The 19747-nt window shown below is 43.8% G+C and overlaps 1 protein-coding gene across 10 annotated transcripts in view; it reads right to left on the bottom strand.

The window, feature by feature from the left end:
• The window catches only part of dgkza (diacylglycerol kinase, zeta a), a 562825-nt gene that overhangs the window by 207699 nt on the left and 335379 nt on the right, over nucleotides 1-19747 (bottom strand). For 8 of the 10 annotated variants that reach the window (XR_013577554.1, XM_078548888.1, XM_078548889.1 and 5 more), the window contains 9 exons: nucleotides 16975-17052; nucleotides 14243-14299; nucleotides 12634-12702; nucleotides 11275-11346; nucleotides 10298-10414; nucleotides 10125-10196; nucleotides 8188-8283; nucleotides 7149-7231; nucleotides 4333-4393 (listed from right to left, as the gene is read on the bottom strand). Coding sequence is in view for 9 of the 10 variants with exons in the window: in XM_078548888.1 (XP_078405014.1) it covers nucleotides 4333-4393; nucleotides 7149-7231; nucleotides 8188-8283; nucleotides 10125-10196; nucleotides 10298-10414; nucleotides 11275-11346; nucleotides 12634-12702; nucleotides 14243-14299; nucleotides 16975-17052 (705 nt within the window). In the remaining variant the exon portion in view is untranslated. The remainder of the gene's footprint in view (nucleotides 1-4332; nucleotides 4394-7148; nucleotides 7232-8187; nucleotides 8284-10124; nucleotides 10197-10297; nucleotides 10415-11274; nucleotides 11347-12633; nucleotides 12703-14242; nucleotides 14300-16974; nucleotides 17053-19747) is intronic. The other 2 variants (XM_078548883.1, XM_078548885.1) reach the window with 1 other exon arrangement.

Here is a 19747-nt window from a genome sequence, read left to right as displayed (position 1 = left end):
GTCCGTATGGTTCTTCATCAGAACTAAGAAATATAGAAATGAGATGGAATATCTAAGAAAGGATATACTTGCCATACAGGGAGTGCAGTGAAGGTTCACCAGACTGACTCCTGGGATGGCTGGATTGATGTATGAGGAGAGATTGGGTTGACTAGACCTGTATTCACTGGAGTTTAGAGGAATGAGAGGGGTCTCATTGAAACAAAATTCTGACAGGGTTGGACAGACTGGATGCAGGGATGATGTTTCCTCTGGCTGGGGGGGGGTCTAGAACAAGGGGTCACAATCTCAGGATAGGGGGTCGGCCATTTAGGACTGAGATGAGGAGAAATTTCTTCGCTCAGAGGGTGGTGAACCTGTGGAATTCTCTACCACAGAGGGCTGTGGAGGCCAAGTCACTGAATATATTTAAGAAGGGAACAGATAGATTTCTAGAATATAAAGTTGTCAAGGGGTATGGGGTGAGAGCAGGAGTATAGTGTTGAGGTGGAGGGCCAGCTATGATCATACTGAATGGCGGAGCAGACTCAAAGGGCCAAATGACCTACTCCTGCTTCTTTTTTTCTATGTTTTTCTTTGTGTTTTTTTGGACCTACGCTCTTCCAGGAAAGAGTGCATTCCATCACACTCCTGACTTGTTGCTCAGTCTTTGGAGAGTCACAGGGTGAGTTACTTGCTGCAGGATTTCCAGCCTCTGATCTGCTCTTGTAGCCACAGTACTTATATGGCTGGTCTAGTTTCTGGTCAATGGTAACCCCCAGGGTATTGATAGTTCTGGATTCAGCAATGGCAATTCCATTGAATGTCAATGGGAGATGGTTAGATTCTCTCTTGTTGGATATGGACATTACCTGGGACTTGTGTGGTGTAAATGTTACTTGTCACTTATCAGCCCAAGCCTGAATGTTGTTTCAGGTCTTGCTACATTTGGACATGGACTGCTTCCAGTATCTGAGGAGTTGTGAATGATGCTGAACATTGTGCAATCATCAGTGAACATCCCCACTTCTGACCTTGTGATGGAAGAATGGTCATTGATGAAGCAGCTGAAGATGGTTGGGCCTAGGACACTACCCTGAGGAACTCCTGCACTGGTGTCCTGGAGCTGAAATGATTGGCCTCTAACAATTACAACCATTTTCCTTTGTGCTAGGTATGACTCCAACCAACAGAGAGTTTTTCCTCTGATTCCCATTGACTCCAGTTTTGCTAGGGCTCCTTGATTCCAAACTCGGTCAAATGCTGCCTTGATGTCAAAGGCAGCCACTCTCACCTCACCTCGGGAGTTCAGCTCTTTTGTCCATGTTTGAACTAAGGCTGTAATGAGGTCAAGAGCTGAGTGGCCCTGGCAGAACCCAAACTGGGCATCAGTGAGGTTATTGCTAAGCAAGTGCCACCTGATAGCACTGTTGATGACCCCTTCCATTACTTTACTGATGATCGAGAGTAGACTGATTGGATGATAATTGGTAAAATTGGATTTGTCCTGCTTTTTGTAGGTAGGACGTCCTTGGGCAATTTTCCACATCCTTGGGAAGATGCCAGTGTTGTTTCTGTACTCAAACAACTTGGCTAGGGGCATGGTTAGTTCTGGAGTACAAGTCAACAGTGCTAGAGCTGGAATGTTATCGTGGCCAATTGCCTTTGCTGTATCTACTGCAACTATATCCTGATATCACATGGAGTGAATCAAATTGGATGAAGACTGGCATCTGTGGTGCTGGGGACCTCAGAAGGAGGACAAGATGGGTCATCCCCTGACACTTCTGGCTGAAGATGGTTACAAATGCTTCAGCCTTGCCTTTTGCACCAGGGTGCTGATCTTCCCCAATGTTCATGGAGCTTAATCCTCTGGTTAGTCGTTTAATTGTCCACCACCATTCACAACTGGATATGGCAGGACTGCAGAGCTTAGATCTCATCCGGTGATTGTGGGGTGGCTTAACTCTATCTATCACTTGCTGCTTCTGTTGTTTGACATGCAAGTAGTCCTGTGTTGTAGCTTCAGCAGGTTGACACCTCATTTTTAGGTACACCTGACGATGTTCCTGACATGCCCTCCAGCACTCCTCATTAGACCAGGTTCGATCCCCCAGCTTGATGGTAATCTTAGAGTGGGAAATATGCCAGGCCATGAGATTACAGGTTGTGGTTGAATGCTGCTGCTGCTGATGGCCCACAGCGCCTCATGGATGGCCAATTTTGAGTTGTTAGATCTGTTCTGAATCTATCCCATTTAGCACAGTGGTAATGCCACACAATATGGTGGATGGTGCCCTCAGTGTGAAGATGGAATTGTCTCCACAAAAACTATGCAGTGGTCACTCCTACCAATACTGTCATGGACAGATGCATCTACGACAGGTAGATTGGTGAGGGCGAAATTAAGTAAATTTTTCCCTTTCGTCATTTCTCTTACCATCTACCACAGACCCAGTCTAGCAACCACGTCCTTCAGGACTTGGCCAGCTCAGTCAGTAGTAGTGCTACCAAGCCACTCTTGGTGATGGACATTGAAGTCCCCCACCCAGAATGCATTCTGTGCCCTTGCCACACACAGTGCTTCTTCCAAGAGGTGTTCAACATGGAGGAGCACTGATTCATCAGCTGAGGGGGTGGGGATCGGGGGGTGCTAGGTAGTAATCAGGAGGAGGTTTCCTTGCCCAGTTTTGACCCGACTCTGACTGGGCAATACAGCCACAATTCTTTCAATCACATTGATCAGACAGTACGACCGGACTGTGTGCCAGCACTGCAGGCTTGTCAAATCCTTCAACCACTCTCATTCTCTTCAGACGGGATGGGGATTTGGCAGACTCCCTCTAAATGGGATGGAAGCCGACATGGATCTTTTTATGTGTGATACAAGCTGGGATCGCCACTTTAAATAGAATAGAGAATCGACAATCTCTTTAAAAGGGACCAAAAGTTGGTGCAGTCTCTTTAAATGGGATGGGAGTGTGGAAATGTGCAAGGTAGTTAACACTGAGCAATGCAAGGCTTAACACAATAACAGTCCACTTCAAGAGAACACTCTCGAATCTAACCAGCATCTTCAAACAGCCACAAGGTTGCATAGCCTAATTCTGCCCTCTAATGGGCACTGCTTGTCACAACTTGCCGCTTCCCCATACATTTCCATATTAATTAACCATCCTGCTCCCTCTCATGCTGCACTGTGACACCAGGAATTCTGGGACACTCAGCTTGGCAACTTTCAAATCAGTGACTTATGTTTACATTGCATAAAATAGCCCAGTAAATCAGATGGTGCACTATTTAGGAAGAGGAGTGTTATACAATGTATTATTCTGATGTTGGCGAGGTTCAGTCTCTCTCCAGGGCCACAGATTCTAATTGTTCAGTAAACACAGTTTAACAGCTGTGTGGTCAGCAAATTTTGAAGAATAGAATTGATATCTGGCTTCTGCTGCTGCAGGTGAGAAGCAGCCTGCCTAAGTTTGCTTTTGGCGTCAGTAATTAAGTGTCTGGAGTGAGAGGTCTGGAATATATCACATGCCCTTGTTCAGAGTCAACCACATTTCTGTGGGTCTGAAGTCACATGTAGGCCAGATTCACAGAAACGGATGATGAATTGGTTTGGGTGATCTTATTTGCTGCTGCTTTGTGTGTTGTGCTCTCAGGCTGCCATTTTTCTCCCCCACCTCACTGGGGTAACGCAGTCCATCAGTTTTCTGACAGGACAATCCTGAATGTAAGGAGGATCTAAGGCTTTCCAGGTATTCCCACAGTTGCTCAGCGCTCAGCCGGCAGTATTCCACTACATCAGTAATCCCCACTTAACCTATGCCCCCTGTGTACAAGATTATATGACCCCCTTCTAAATGCATCCAGGAGATGGGGCCCAGGATGGGGGGGGGGGGGAGAAGGCACACAAGAGGCTAATGTTGGAAGAACAGAAAGTTTGGGTGTGTGGTGGAGGGTGCAGGCTGGCAACATTATAGAGCAGGTGGCATTCGAGATGAAGAGGACATGTGGGCAGAATCTCTGCTCGGGATTGGTCGAACACTAAGGTTGTGAATAGATTGGTTTGTCCCGAGATAATGAATGGTGTAAGACTCAGTGGCCAGGGAACAGTGGGTGTGGTGGGTACTGAAGATGATGGCTATAGTCTGCCTAATGTTTAAAGGCATGAAAAAAAAACATCATGGCAGAATGACTTTCACACTATTACAATGCTTGCTGATCTCAACACCAATTGGAACCTTTGTTTTGAAATGAATTCCAGGAAATAATTATCATCTTTCATTTTAAGAGCATAATACACAGTCGACAGAAAGAAAGAGGAGCTAATTGAATGAAAACACTTACTGTGCCATCACCTCCACAAGCCAGAATTCGTAAGTTCTGAACCTTTCGGTACAGCTCTAACCTGTACAGAGCAAAACACAAACTTTCAAAAAAAACACACACAAATTCAGAAGAAACATAGAACTCCATAGTTTCAGAGAGATATGTTCATATTCTTGGTTTAGAAATTGCAAAAACAGAGGGAAACTCAGTCCAGACCTTCTGCACAAACCCCTCTGGGAGCTGCCATTTCTCCTAGATTCCATCGGAAGAAGTTCAGAATGAATCCCAACAAAAAATTCCTCAATCATTTCCACAAGGCTGCATGAGGCAAGGGAATCAAGGGTTGGCTGGGGGACCAGCAGGAAAATGGACTTAAGGTCACAATCAGATCAGTGATCATCATATCGACTGAGAGAGCAGGCTCAAGGGGCCGAATGGCCTACTCCTGCACCTATTTCTTATATTCACTTCCCTTAACTTTGCGGGAACTGTTCCTGAATGTACTTGGTTAAACTTCCCTTCACCCTGCCTCAAAGTTAAAAATTATTCCAGTCCGTAACCTCTGTTGGATTCTTCACATATTTGTGACTCGATCAGCTTAATACCCGACATCTTTCAGCACGTTTCAGTCAATCCTGGAAACTGTGGATCATTCTTTAACTAAAATCTCTAAGGGCGAGCTTTAATTAAATTTTACACCATCTAGGATGGAGGTAAAAACTTATTCAAAGAAAAGAACATTTTTTGAATGATATTTTTTGCCTTCAGGCTGCAAGATATCAGCACCAGATTTACCATGTATTTTTATCTATCTTTAGGGACAACGTCAAGCATTCCTGAGTGTGTGGGCCAGATACAGAGTAAAGTTCCCTTTGTTCTGTCCCCTTAACCCTATTCACAGAATACTGTCCTTCACTGTGCTGGTGCGATATTTAAATGCCCCACACGAGTCCACCTTGCTGTTCACTCTGAGCAATGCTGCCATTTCAGTGACTATTCGGTTTCATTTTGCTGCAGTTGGGTCTCCATCTGTTACAGACTGTGCACGCTATCCCAAACTCATTTCATGAAGCAGGCAAACAGCCAGAGGGAAGTATCGCGCATCTGGCTCCACTCCAGGCTGGAGTTGAACCCAGGTCTCAGACAGGAAAGAACCCTACTGTAAACCACGCTATCACCCTGTGCCACTTGTAACAAAAAGAAAGATGCACTTTAAGACCATCTCAGTGCTCCTTCAGTCACAGTAACCACATCTGTGCCTAGGAATGCAGGTGCCATCCCCCTTTATTCAGAGTGTCAAATGGTTATGCTGCTGTTCTCTGGTGATTTATTTTCTGAGATGTTGGGGGGGGCAGAGAGAGGGGAGAGGGGAGGGAGTGTTACTTTGCCATCAAGCTCTGGAATACCAGCACCTTGTGCCAGAAAATGACACAGCCACAGGTTTACACACCCCTTCCTTGCCCAGCCATGCAGGCAGTTGTGCTGGCATGGAGAAAATATCGAGTGGAAGGCAAGCCATTCTCCAACAGGAGTGGGAGAGAAAGGAAGTCGGGGGAGAGTGACCATGAGTTGCTGTCCGAGATCCTCCTATAGATCTGACTGCTTGCCATCTTTCCACAGGCAATGCAAGGATGAAGGAACAAATAACTCCTCTTCAAAGTTAAAAGGGAGAGAATCTCAACCTCAAGTAAATCAAGACCCCAGTTGAGGGGAAAATAATCCATTTAAGATCCCACACTTGACGCCACCCAATATGTGCTCATACTCTGCTAGGGTTGCCAACCTCCAGGGTTCACCCTGAAGATCAATCTCCCTGACACTGCTGTGTGCAACCCTAGAGAAAAATTACCAGGGACATTAAAGAAGTTTGGGTTTTTGGGTCATTTTCTTTGAACATTCCTCTTTACCAGATATAGGAATATTAAAAATGGGCAAAAAAGGGCTGCTTGGCTGACAGTCAAGCATCATCCAATTGGGCAAATGAGTCTTTTTGCTTTCCAATTGGCGCAGGAAGGCAGCACATCACAAGGCTGGACGTGTTGGCCAACAAATGGCTGGATCATGGGGGCAATTCATGTGATGAAACCTCCAGGAATATATTTGATCACAGTTGGCAACCCTATACTCTACTGATTAACAAAACAATGGCCCAGATCTTCTGGTCAATGGCAAGGCCATGGCACTGGGTCGGAGGGGGGAGTGTTAGTTCTTCAGCAAGTTTACTTTTAAATATATTTTGAGGCATTCCCGATATAGCTTCTGCTGTTAATCACTTTCAACCCAGGTCCTACCATGCCCGTGATTAACAGCGTGAGTATCCTGGAGTAAATTGCAGGGCAAGTACAGGGAACCTAGCTTAGGTTTAATGATGGGATCAGTGTCGGAGGAAACCATAGAGAGGTCAGCCAGTGTATCTCTGCCCATTGGAAGTTTTAAATTCCCAGATAACTACCAGGCATATGTTGAAGGTGGGACTTCCTCTGGGTCCCAACATGCTGTTAATATGGCAATCACCTTGTTAAAACCAATTGCTAGTCAAACAGGTGATGGGCATTGACTATCCCATCTAAATAGAATAAAAAGAAACAGCTGGAACACTTTGTGTGGAAGCTACTTGGAAGTTAGTAGCACTGAGGAGTTGTCTTGACAATAAACCAGCTTGAACCAAAACACCAACCCGGATGAATTCTTCCACCACATGTGCAACCCCAGCGAGTGTCTCAATGTTTGCCGCCATGCCATTGGGAGATCTGGGCCATTATTCTCTTGACACCCCCCACCAAAATATCCACAGCTCCATCAGACTCAAACATTGGTCCCTATTCAGTACTCACGCCTCCTTGGGACCTCCCTGACACATATCAAACACTTGTCTCGGGTTCAGATACCACATGAATGACTGGATGATCTTTGCTCCCTGTAAAAGAATGAAATAAATTTAATAGTGACACAGTGAAGGCTATGCTGCTCTAACCCGATGAGATACTGTTAAATACATGCTGTAGTACTGGTACAGAGTCTGTGGTGATTCAGCCTTTTAATGCAAATCTGGACCAGAGGCCCCACCAGGATTAACCTCGTGGCAGAGCAGCCTCAAAAGCTGTGAATGGGAGCCCAGGCTATTGATGTACATTGCTATAGGGCGGGCAGCTGGGGGTGTGTCTACACCAGAGAGTGGGCCAGACACAGAAAAGCAACATCCTTCTCTCATACACAGAGAATGTGAGGCCCACAAATCAAGATTCCAATACATAATTAACCACCGAGTGATCTGTGGCCCTCAACCGAGTTGTGGGATTAAGGCTGTATACAAAAAAAAAAGGAAACTAAATCAGCAGCTGGAGGTGCGTTACAGCCCCAAAGTTAGGACAGATCCCCTCATTTCGCCTGGCACATTCTCTTCCTGTTTCTTCATTCTTCTTTTTTCTCCTAAATTCGCTGCTATGTGCTGGGGTCTAGTTCCACGTGCAGCTTGCCACACCTTGCCCAGTCTTTTTGTGTCAGTTCAGAAGCCCAGTGTCCCTAGGCTACTCAACTGCCAAGAACATCATGTTCCCATTGGTCGGGGAGGATTGTCACAGGACACCAGGGTCCGGTTGTTTCTATTTTTCCCACCTCTCCTGACTTCAGGGGCACCGAGTCCAACTGTCGCAGGCCAGTTGCTTCAAGGTCCTTGGGTATGCGACTATTTTCCATCCTGTGGCCGTGCCTGAGCCAATAGCATTCTTTACAATTAAGCACGTTTGGTTTTTATTTTGACATGAGTGGATTTTGATGCAGCATTCCCGGTACACATTAGCAGACGAGAGAGCGCGAGAATGGGCTGCACACTCTTGTTTCTTCCTGTTCTGTAAAGGCAGGGGGACCACACACCTGATTTCCTCCACTTCTGGGATTGACAAACACCAACAGCGGTTTCATCAGTGAAGAGGGAATGGGCTTTATGATAAAGGGCTTCCATCTTCCTTCCTGTGAGAAAAGGGGAAAGAATCAGTCCAGAACAGCGACATATATTTGCATGAACTGCTTCAGGCACAGCCGCAAATATAAAAGCAAAGAGTGACACTAGGTGGATGAGCTGCTTTGCTGAACAACCACGTACAACGTGTGTCATGCAGCATCCCCAGGTGGCTGCACTGGCTCAGGAAGAGCAGGTCACAACACTGAAAACTGACCAACATCTTCCATTTAATTACAAAGATCTCTCATCGTACTTCAAAGGGAAATGGGCACTGAATTGGAACACATTGGGGTGGATGAGGTAAAGCGTGACTGAAGGCATGGTTAACTAGGTAGGTTCTCCATAGTGTTTAAAACTTTAAGGGAGGTAGCATGGAAAAGCATGGCAATATTTTGGGAGGAGAGCAACAAAAGGACGAGCCCCCAGCTATGAAAGAAAGACTTGTACTTATATCGTCTATCATGATTTATGGATGTCCCAAAATGCTTTGCAGTCAATTAAGCACTTTTTTTCATGAAGTGTAGTCATTGTTGCCAGATGCAGTAGTGAAGCCTTCCAAACAGCAATGAGATAGCAGCCAGGTAATCTGGTTAGTGATGTTGATTGAGGGATGAATATTGGCCAGGACACCAGGGATAACTCCCCTGCTCTTCTTCGAAAAGTGCCGGGGAATCTTTTACATCCACCTGAGAGGGCAGATGGGGCCTCAGTTTAACATTTAATCCGAAGGACAGCCTCTCGAACAGCGTGACGCTCCCTCAGTACAGCATTGGAGTGATAGTTTGGATTAGTGCTCAAATCCCACTCTGGAGTGGAATTTGAATCCACAATCTTCTGACTCTAACAAGAGGTGAGTCATGTGAGTTGGCTAAATACTCCCACACAGCCCCACACACAGGTCTGCTCAGTGATCTTACTTGTACATCATTATGCGGTAATTTCACATCCTGGGGGAGGTTGTGGAGCAAATTAATAGTTCACCCAATTTTTCGCTTGCATTGGGATCTAGCTTTGGTTTATGGTTTCATCTGATTTGAACTACCCTAGTTAGAGTGATTCTTGTTTCTATCTCTTTACAAGAGCAACTTGCATTGGTAAAGTGCCATTAGTATAACTAAATGTCCCAAGACACATGACGGCAGGGAAGTGGAGCAGAGGAGGAGTGTGCAGGGTGGTATAGTGTCAGGATTTCCAGAGGTTTTACTTTAGCAGAGTTGGTAAGAACTGCAGACAGTGTATCTTGTCTATTTTTATTAAAAAGGAATTCTGCTGCCATCTAAACTGTCCTTCCTTCATGCATCATTCTTGGACCCAATAAATAGGAAGCAGACCGACATCAGGCCTCTCTTTGCTTGGAACTGGTCAACACGGCAACTGGGCCTGTGCTCTGAATTGTAACCTACTCCTCATATTATTTTTCTTCATTTACGGGGTGTGAGTGTCGCTGGCATTTATTGTCCATCCCTAATTGCCCTTGAGAAGGTGGTGGTGAGCTGCCAGCGTCACTGAGGTTGGTCTTTGCTTGGACAGCCCTTGTCTCTGGCCCATGGCACAGTACGCCATGAGCTGTGCCTCATCCTTCACCATACGGACTGCAGTGGCTCAAGAAAGTGGCTCACCACCACTGCCTCAAAGGCACCCAGGGATGGGAAATAAAGGCCAGCCTTGTTAGCAACGGCCACGTCCTGAGAACAAATTAAAAACAGGAATCACCATCTCTCCTTCCCTCTTTATTCCCATTTATCCTAATGCTAATTTCAATATTTTTTTCCCGCGACAAATTCCAGCAGTAATATATTGCAGCGACCTCTCAAACAATAATTTAAAAGAAAATCACAGGCCTCCTTACCTCGGCTCCTTTCTTACTGGATTTCCTTTTAAACGAGGTCCGTTTTTTCTTTTTACTTGACTTCAGTGAATTCTGGGAGGAAAGGAAAGAGCAACGAGATTGGAGTTAGTGGCGAACTGACACCAGCTTGGAAGAGTTTCAGGCACAGGGACCGTTCAGAAAGCACTCCTCACCTGAGCTCGTCTCACCCGAATGATCCAGGTTGGCGGAACGATAACAGCAGCGTGAGCACCTAGAGTACACGGCTCCTCAATCTGTTGCAGCATGAAGCAGGTCACCTTATTGTGATACTGTGGGAAAGGGCAAAGGGGACAGTCCGAGTGAAACGTTCAGCATTCCGTTTATTCTATCTCCACCTTCCCATCCCACCCCACCCTTCCAGCCCCCACTCCATTATTTTTCCAGTGTCTGTCCTGCTGCTTGGCATTATGCTGCGAGCATTATGACACCAGAATGTACCAAGACGCAAGGATGGAATGTGGGCCAAGGGTTCACCACATTCAGGCTGCCAACCATGGCTTTGCCATTACCAGGAGTTGGGACCCAAGACCGAGTAAAAGCTGCAACCACAGGTCTCTCAAGTGGCCCCACAGATGGTTGCCCTTCTATACTATGAGCTGCTTTTCAGTAATTGTTAACTAAGGGATTAAAATGTGCATATTTTAACTCCATTTTGCATCAAAATGGCATGGTGAAAACACACAGCATAGAGCATTGGTGAGGAACAAAACATTTGGTTGAATTAGAATTTAACTTTCATAAATAAGCAAAGGTTTGTGGAGTTAAAATGCATCAAACAATCAGGATAGGTCAGTGGAGAGGTGATTTGTAAAGGATTAACTGAGCATCTCAATGAGCAATGTTTGGTCACTTCCACATCTTTCGGTATTTAATCACTCCTGTCCTCCACTCTGCCACAGGGGCTCTTCATTCTGTTCTTTCTCTGACCCTAGCTCTGTAATTGCTTAAAATCTTTTCATCTATAACATCTCCCAATTCTGTTAAACATCATGGACGTGAAACATTAGCTCAGTGTCTCTCTCCACAGGCACGGCTTGGCCCACTGAGCGCACCCAGCATTTGGTGTTTCTCTGAGCAGCACCGGTCAGCCTCAAGACAGGGTCGATTCCCTTCAAAATGTAAGACTTACTGCTTGTTTACACCAGGAACAGCTGATTGCGACAATCTCCTTACTGTGAAAGGTAAACTTCTGCTGAAAACCCTGGGGCGGGGGAAAAAGACAGAAAGGTGATGATAAGGAGGTGAGTCACAAAGCAGCTAAAGTCAGCTCCAACATCAGGACAAGAGACAGCCGCTGAGACACCAACCATTTCCCTCATTGGCACGGCAATCACCAGCCAACTTTACCAGATCCTCTTTGAGCTACCCAGCTCTCAAAATATTTGAACCTCGACAGCTGGGAGAAACATACTGCTTTCTTACACAATGTGGGGTGGAAGAGCACTTCAGAATGTAAAGAATTCATTTCTCAGTGTCACATTCCCTGTTAATTTTGTAAAATGTCAGCTTAACTGTACTTAGTCTCTTCTCCCCAAATGTTTCAATGTTATAGGAGGCACTGTTTGCTTTGATGGGCAATGGGTTATGTAATTAACGAGACTAGGTGTTTCAGAGGCCTCTATGGATTACATAAATAGAGGAACAGACTATTCAGAGGCCCTAATAGATTTATAAGTAGACTGTTCAGAGGCTTCAATGGTTTGTATATGTAGATGAATTGGGTGCTTAAAGGCATATTAATCCTGGATCAAAGAAAGTCTCATCCAGGGGTGGACAACTAAGCTTTAGGAAACACTGAAATGCTGAGAGCCCATGTCCACAGTAATCATATTCCTGGACATGTCTCCTGATCTTGCACCAACACTATTGCCCTCCACCTTCTCCCATTGTAAATCTGACCCCTCCACCTCCCCTGCAATCTGCGCTGTATGACTCCCTCAGCATGCTGGTTTCAAATATTGCCAGCAGTCTTGGCCATTACTCCTGGATACCAGTCACTTCCAGAACAGCATCCAGTGATGCCATCCAGCTGCATAAACGCAACAAGAAATGAGCAACCGATTTACATTTAACTGTGCTGAAGCCCGAATTCCTGCAAGAGGCTCAACTGTCATTAAGATTTAACACAGGCACTGCTAGCCTGAAGATTCACTTTCCCTTAAATATTAATATAAATACTGACAAGATACGTTCAGGCACTGATTCCTGAAATTAGCTGATCTTGAAATTCTAGAGACATTCACTCCTGCAGTTGATTCAAAGGAGGTTATAAATTTGTGTGTTATTGTAAGCTTTCCTATGATTTTAAAGGAAGTTGTTCAAAAATATGTACAGCCTGGGTGTTTGCCATTTAGATTTAGGGGAAATTATTTGAATAGCCTGCTCCAAAATATTATTTTTAGTCTCAGAGGTAAACTTTATCAAGGACTTTCCCTTCTCTGCAGCATGTTAATACTGCACGCCGTGCACACACACACACAGCTCATACCTTGCCACACTGTTTGCATTTCCCCTCTTGCCGCCTCCGATGAACCCAATGGTGCCGTACAAACGTGGGCTGAAAGGGCAAAGGGAAAACAATTTGTTTAGTTTGTAACTGGAAACCCATTCACACGTCATGGTGACCATTTCTCTCATATTTTTTTCCCCACACTTCGGCTCTCTATTGTCTACTGGCTTTTGCGTCAGTCACCAAGTGAGGGGCTCCCCTAAGAAAGAATGGGGAATTGATTCACTCTTTGTTCCTGTGTGGCTACCATCACTCTCCTCCCAAATTCGTCTGGATATTTCAGTGGTGCCAAGGTGCTCACACTGCATTTATTTGTAAATCACACTTCCAATCACGTGTATCTAGTGCCAATGGAGCAAAAAAACCAAAACAACAAATTCTCTAGATGAAATCTGCCTCTGGAGGTGGGGCATGTGCACCCCTGGAAAGAGGGGGTGGCTGTATGCACCCCAGCTTTAGCACTTTTCAAGTTTCTGAGGAACCGAGTATGGTTGTTCATTAAATCCATCGGCTACCATTATACCTTTGTTCCCATTTGACTGACAGTTCGATATCCAGAGGTTGCTCGAACCAGAAGATGAACATGTCATGCTTATAGTAGTCCGTTAAGTTCATTTCACACCATTCCATTGCATGTGGTGCGACAGAGGACTGCACAAGGTTCATCGACGGACTTGGTATTTTGATGTTAGAAGCGGTTTTAAAAGTACAGGTGAGAGATTAAACATCTGGGAACTCTCAGGCATGAGTCTGTACTCTTTGATTCAGTGGTGTTGTAGCACAAGGCACAGGTTGCAACGTGCTTGGGAACACCATCACCTCCAAGTTCCCTTCCAGGTCACACCAACTAGACTTGAGACAAATGTGGCCTTTCCTTCATCATCACTGGCTCAAAATCCTGGAACTCCCTCCCTAACAGCACTTTGGGTGCACCTACACCACATGGACTGCAGCGGTTCTAGAAGGCGTCTCACCAGCACCTTCTCAACAGCAACTAGGGATAACTAATAAACACTGGCCTTGTTATGATACACATATTCCAAGAACGAATAAAGAAAAGCCATGTACAGGCACCTATAGGCTGGAGGTTGGTGCACACTATATCCTTGAGGTGAGCTCAAAATAGACCAATAACTCCCCAAATATATCGCAAGGATGAATTAGGAGGATGCATTTGGTAATATAAATCCTTACAGCTTCTGTGCAGCTTCAGCTGTTGAAACCAGTTTTCCAATAGGGTCAATTTAAAATTGAAAATAGATTTTACGATTTGCTTTGCAATTTTCTCCAAATCTATTTTTTTTTTAAAAACAAGCAATAAGGCATGTTCAAAACCAATACAGTTCTTAAGTTCAACAGATATAATTGCAGGAACAGTCAGAAATATCAACCAATGGGTAAAAGATGTTCCTATCACGATTTCTGTGGACCTTTGGACATAGCAGCCTCAGCTGTATATAGGCACTGCAGTCAGATTCTTCATTAATTCCAGCAGGGACTCACTTCATATCAAACATCAACCATCTTCAACAAAAGGATAACATATGCTTTTTATTACTATCATCACCACTGCTCAGCATTCACTTACCTCTCGAACGTTACGTGACCCAGACTCCCGGAATGTCGGTTTACATCTAAAATTTATCTGTGGATTTTAAAAAATGTAAAATAAAATTGGTCTGATCTTTAACAAGGCACGTACAGCCAGGGAAACAAGTGCTTGGCAATCCATTGTTGTAAAGGATTTTTAAATAAGTTTCATATAATTACTTAGCATGTCCAGGCATTGAGTTTAAAAACAGTTGTGGAAAAATTGGTGTAATCCATACTCTGGGCTGGGGTTACTTTTTGGAAACAGTACAAGCTGATTAGGGAGAGCCAACATGGCTTTTGAAAGGGAGATTGCATCTAACTAAACAGATCAATAGAGGAGGTTGAATGAATATCATATTCTTTGATTTTTCAAAGGTACTAGCGATTGCTAGTAAAATTTAGCAGTATGTATTTGGAGGCAAATTGGTGACAAGGGAAGGATATTGGTGGGAAGATAAGAGGCGGAATATGGTTAATAAAAGTGGAATTCTTGACTGGCAGAGACAAGCAACAGCTTTTCACTATTACATTCAAATATAAATGGCTAGAGCTTGGGATGACAAAGGAATGTATACAATTTACCAAATGAAACTAAGCTAAGGATATAATGAACTCTGAAAACGAAAGCAGAAAATGGACATTAATATTGTAAGCAAATGGTACAGCAGAATGATGCTAACTACAATTTTAATATAACAAAGTAATGCAACATGTCTGGAAAGAAAAATGGCAAACTGAAATACACTCAATGATGAAAAACTGAGGAGAGAAGTGGATGAACAAACAGCTTTTGGAGTCCAGCTACATAAATCACAACAAGTTAGCTTACTGGTGACACAATGAGAGTCTTAGCATGAAAATCAAGGGTATACAGAGCCACACAGAGCACCACCACAGTCATACAGAGAACTATTATAGTTATACAGAGCATTACCACAGTTATACAGAGCACTGTAAGTCCTCACTTAAAATTATGATTGCGTTCCTGAAAAGGGTGATTTTAATTGAATCATAGTTTCCCATGGGAATCAATGTTAAAGCCAGAGTTAGGTTCCTTTGGTTTATCCGGGCAAGAAATGTCCAAATGTACAAGTTGAAATACTGTACCATTTATGTGCAGCACTATACATTCCCAGTTGAAATAACTTACAAAATAAAATACATGACTAAATATAAAATAAATACAATAAACAATACAATTAAATCCTCAAAAAAATTACAGTACTTGCCTCAGTACATAATACTTATACATTGACCAGGCTCCATCTAGTGGCGAAAGTTGGTCAGTGCCGGTATGAACTGAAGTCCTGACTACCTGCACCAACCAACTTCTGCCAGTAGCAGATGGAGCCCAGGGCTTCAGCGCAAGTTCAGAAGCGAAGCCAAGAACGAAGCCAGAAGTCGTGAGCCACTAAAGAATAGACCACGAGGACTAAGGTAAGAACAGTGGCTGGGAATGGGCAAGGGCCAGGAGTAGGAGGAAGAATGATTGAGGGAGAGGGTAGAAACACTGTGGGAAAGGTCATGTGAACTGACAGGCCACAGAAGTGGAAGACTGTGGCAAATGACATTGTGAAACTGGCAAGGTTAAACCGATACACTGATGCTACTTTATTAAGTGTTAAAGCGAAACAAGGTTAAGTGAGTCGATGTTAAGCGAGGATCTGCTGTATTGTTTTATCAGCTACTCCACAAAATAAGCTTGTGCATCTCTACACCAGTATGGTGTAAATTAAGTTGGTTTTCTACAGGTGATCTCTATGTCATTTTATTCCTAGTTGCAAATTATAATCCTCCCAGTATTTAAAGCAACACTATTCTCTCCATCAAAACTTGCATGGGATGGAAGTTGGGAGAACCATTTTGCTATAGACTGTTGAAGATGAGAGATTATTTATTTTGCATTATTGTCCTGGTTGCATAATTTATCAACCAGAAAGGAAAAGCACAGAGATCTAAACGCTTAACTGATGAGGAAGAAGAGAATTGACTCAAAAATATGCTAGTCATGCACTAGAAATTTTAATTTATTATTAAAATGATCAGCAGTTTTAGAAATGTATCGTTATCTCCAGGTGAAGACTTATACTTGTGTGACTAAAAAAACAAATACCATTGGGGAATCAAGCGTGTGATCCAAAATTTAGTATCAAGTTGCTGCTTCATGTCGAGATACAACATGAGAGAATGGGAAGGCATTTAATCCATTGGAATACTATCCAATGGGAGAGAATGGGAAGGAGTTTGGAGTGTTGGAATGCTCCCCAATGGGAGAGAATGGGAAGGAGTTCGGAGTGTTGGAATGCTCCCCAATGGGAGAGAATGGGAAGGAGTACGGATTGTTGAAATGCTATCCAGTGGGAGAGAATAGAAAGGAGTTCAGACCTTTGGAATGCTATGCAATGGGAGAGAATGGGAAGGGGTTTGGGCCATTAGAGTGCTATTCAATGGGAATGAATGGGGATTTGGACCATTGGTATTCTAGCCCTAGGAACATGGAAATGCATAACATGAGAGGAAAGCTATTTGAAAGGCTCAGTTTTGATGAGCCATGGATCATATACCCCAAAGCGCTTCATCTCTTAGAGGAAAGTTCTGAAAAGTTCCTCCTCGCCTATACAAAAAGATCATGAATGCACATCTTATTGTAGGGGATGTAAGTATAGGAATAAACTAAATGTTAATTGGGAGAATCTCTCCATGACCCAAGAGATAGAAGAGACTTACTTTCTCCAGAAGTTCAATACAGGCTGTGTGAACCACTATCTTGCAGGCTGCACATTTCTTCCGTGACACTGACTTCTGCTACAGAGAGGGATGAGAAGAAGTGATTTAACTGTGGCACATCGAATTGATATAAACTTTACAACACCTTTCACTCGCCCTTCCCTGAACCAATTAGCCACACACGAATCATTTACAATCTGTCAGCCGTGAGGACCAAGAACTGACAGCTCTTTCAAACCTTCGTCAATCCTGTTGTATTTCTAGCTGATGAAAGGCAAGGGGGCAGCATGTAGTAATAGGTCAGGACAACTCTGATACTTGATTTTCCTTCTTTCCAGTGGGGAAGGTGCTTTGTCCCCTCCCACCAGACTTCTTTGAATTAATCAGTGGTAGACTGACACTGTGACACGCCCTATGTCCCCACATCAGCTTTACTCAAAATATGTGAGGATTTTTTCCAACTGAAAATACAAGTAATGCTTTTAGTGCTTTTCTTCACGCCCAATGGCCTATTTGCACATGTCATGGTTCAAAACTCTACATTTTCATCTTCAGAAGAGGAGTTGTGTGTCTGGTATTCACTCACTTTATGAAACAAAAGTTTTCCTTCAGTGTCACGAAGGTTAACATCGCACATTTACTGAGAATTGGTCAGTGCCGAGAGAGCCCTCTCCTCAGACTGCATCTCAAATAGGAAAAAAAGAACCTTTCTACAAAATCTTTCATGACCTCAAAACATCCCAAAATACTTTACAGCCAATGAAGCACTTTTGAAGTGCAGTCACTACTGGAATGTGGGAAACACAGCAGCCACTTGGTGCCAGCAAGCTCCCACGAGTAGGAATGAAATAGATGACCAAATCATCCGTTGTTGTGATGTTGGTTGAGGGCTAAGTGCTGGCCAGGATACCGGGGGGAACTTTTCCTCTCTTCTTTCTATAGGGTCATGAGGTCCTCTGCATGCAGCTGAGAGGACAGGCAGTTTAACAAGCATTCAAAGGACAACCCCTCCAACAGCACTGCACTGAAATGTCAGCACAGATTATGTGTTCAGGACTTTTAACTAAAGTACTTGACAGGATTCTGAGATTTAGCTGAGAGGAGTTGGCCATGAAAATTTGTCATTTAATGTGTTTACAGAATCCATACAAGGTTGTAGCACAGGAGTAAGCCATTCAGCCCATCATGTCTTTGCTCTCCCCATAGAGCATCATCTGCTTCAATACTTTAATGTAATTTTCACTTAAAAGATGCAATGGTCACTATCTCAACCAGTCCTTGAGTCAAAGCTTTCCGCAGTACAACCAGAGATTGAGGACCCCCAAAGAGAGAGAATAGTCCTTCACTACTCAATAACAATTTAAAACCTCTCATAAATCTCCTTACAATCTGCTGTGCTCCAATGGAATTCGGTTCAGTTTCTCGGGTGTCTCCTCCATCCTGATGGAATTTACACTGTACACTCTCTATAGACTCGGTGTCCTTTCTATACTGTAGTTCCCAAATCTGCACACTGTTCTTATTGTGGCCCAACTAACGTTTTGTATAAATATATTAATTCTTTACTCCTGTACTTTATGTCCTTACTCAATGTGCTGTTGGCCTTGTTATTGCGCTCACACTGTCAGAGAATTACCTATTGAAGTCTGAGCTCTCCCTGTTCACCACATCCTATTCAGTCTCTCTGCATTTAGTGTATGCCTTCTAGTATTCCAGCACAAATGTATGGCCTGATGTTTCTCCACAATGAACTGCGTCTGCCAGCCCATTATATTAACTATGCTTTCTTGAAATTTTTTTATACTCCTCCTCACTGCTGGCCAAACCTCCTACTTTTGCATCATCAGTAAATATTGATACGGTATTCCTAATACCCAAGGCAAATCATCTATATACACTGAGAGCAGAAGCTCCCCACTGATTTGGGGGGGGCAAGAACCACTTCCAATCCTTCACCTGTCACGCCCAGTAAAGGGCATGTCATATTCATTCATTTAAACTTGGACTATGCTCATATGGAAGCTTCTGGAACTGCCTTATTTATTTAAAAATGGACACTGATGAACCGTTCAGATGGTTGCCAAGGGAGTCCAGTGACCTTTGCAACTTCAACAGACTATCCAACTTCTGGAAAGTTCCAGATGGAATCATAACGGGTGGGGGGTCTCCCCTTGAATGGACATGCCTAGACAGTACTCCTTTGTGGTATTCACACCTGCCATTGTTCAAAGCTTATTCCAAAACAGAGTCAATGGACTCCTAGATTCTATGTCTCCAGGTTTGGAATGTAACAAAGGAAATCTAATGAGACCACTTATCCACAGGTTAAGTGTAAAAGATCAACATCTAGCTTCTATTGTATATCAATGGCCGTTGACCATGTGACTGAAACTGGTTCTCTGATGCTGAAATCCTTTTATCCCAAAACGCAGAAGCAGCCTAGGGCATTCTGCAGAATAACACTGAGAAGAAACAGCTGCACAGAAAGGCTGTGCAACCTTTGTCTTTTAAGAATCGAAAGCCTTGGAAGTCTTTTAAAAAGTTTCCCAGTTTACCTCTAAAGCTCCGAGTTCACTTGTAAAGAAAATGAATTTCTTGAAACAACAGCTGCAGTGCCTGACTTTAAGAACTGCTGAACATTCTTCACATCGAAGGAATGCTACAGTAATCCTGATACCCGACCCCTGACATCGGAATTTATCAGAACTACAATTCAAGAATGGGAAAAGCTTCCATCTTCACTGGACTTACAAAGACACGTGAACTGTTAACT

This window comes from Cetorhinus maximus, chromosome 9 (genome assembly GCF_964194155.1).
Source record: "Cetorhinus maximus chromosome 9, sCetMax3.hap1.1, whole genome shotgun sequence".
Taxonomy (NCBI): domain Eukaryota; kingdom Metazoa; phylum Chordata; class Chondrichthyes; order Lamniformes; family Cetorhinidae; genus Cetorhinus; species Cetorhinus maximus.
This window is presented reverse-complemented; position numbering and strand designations above follow the sequence as displayed.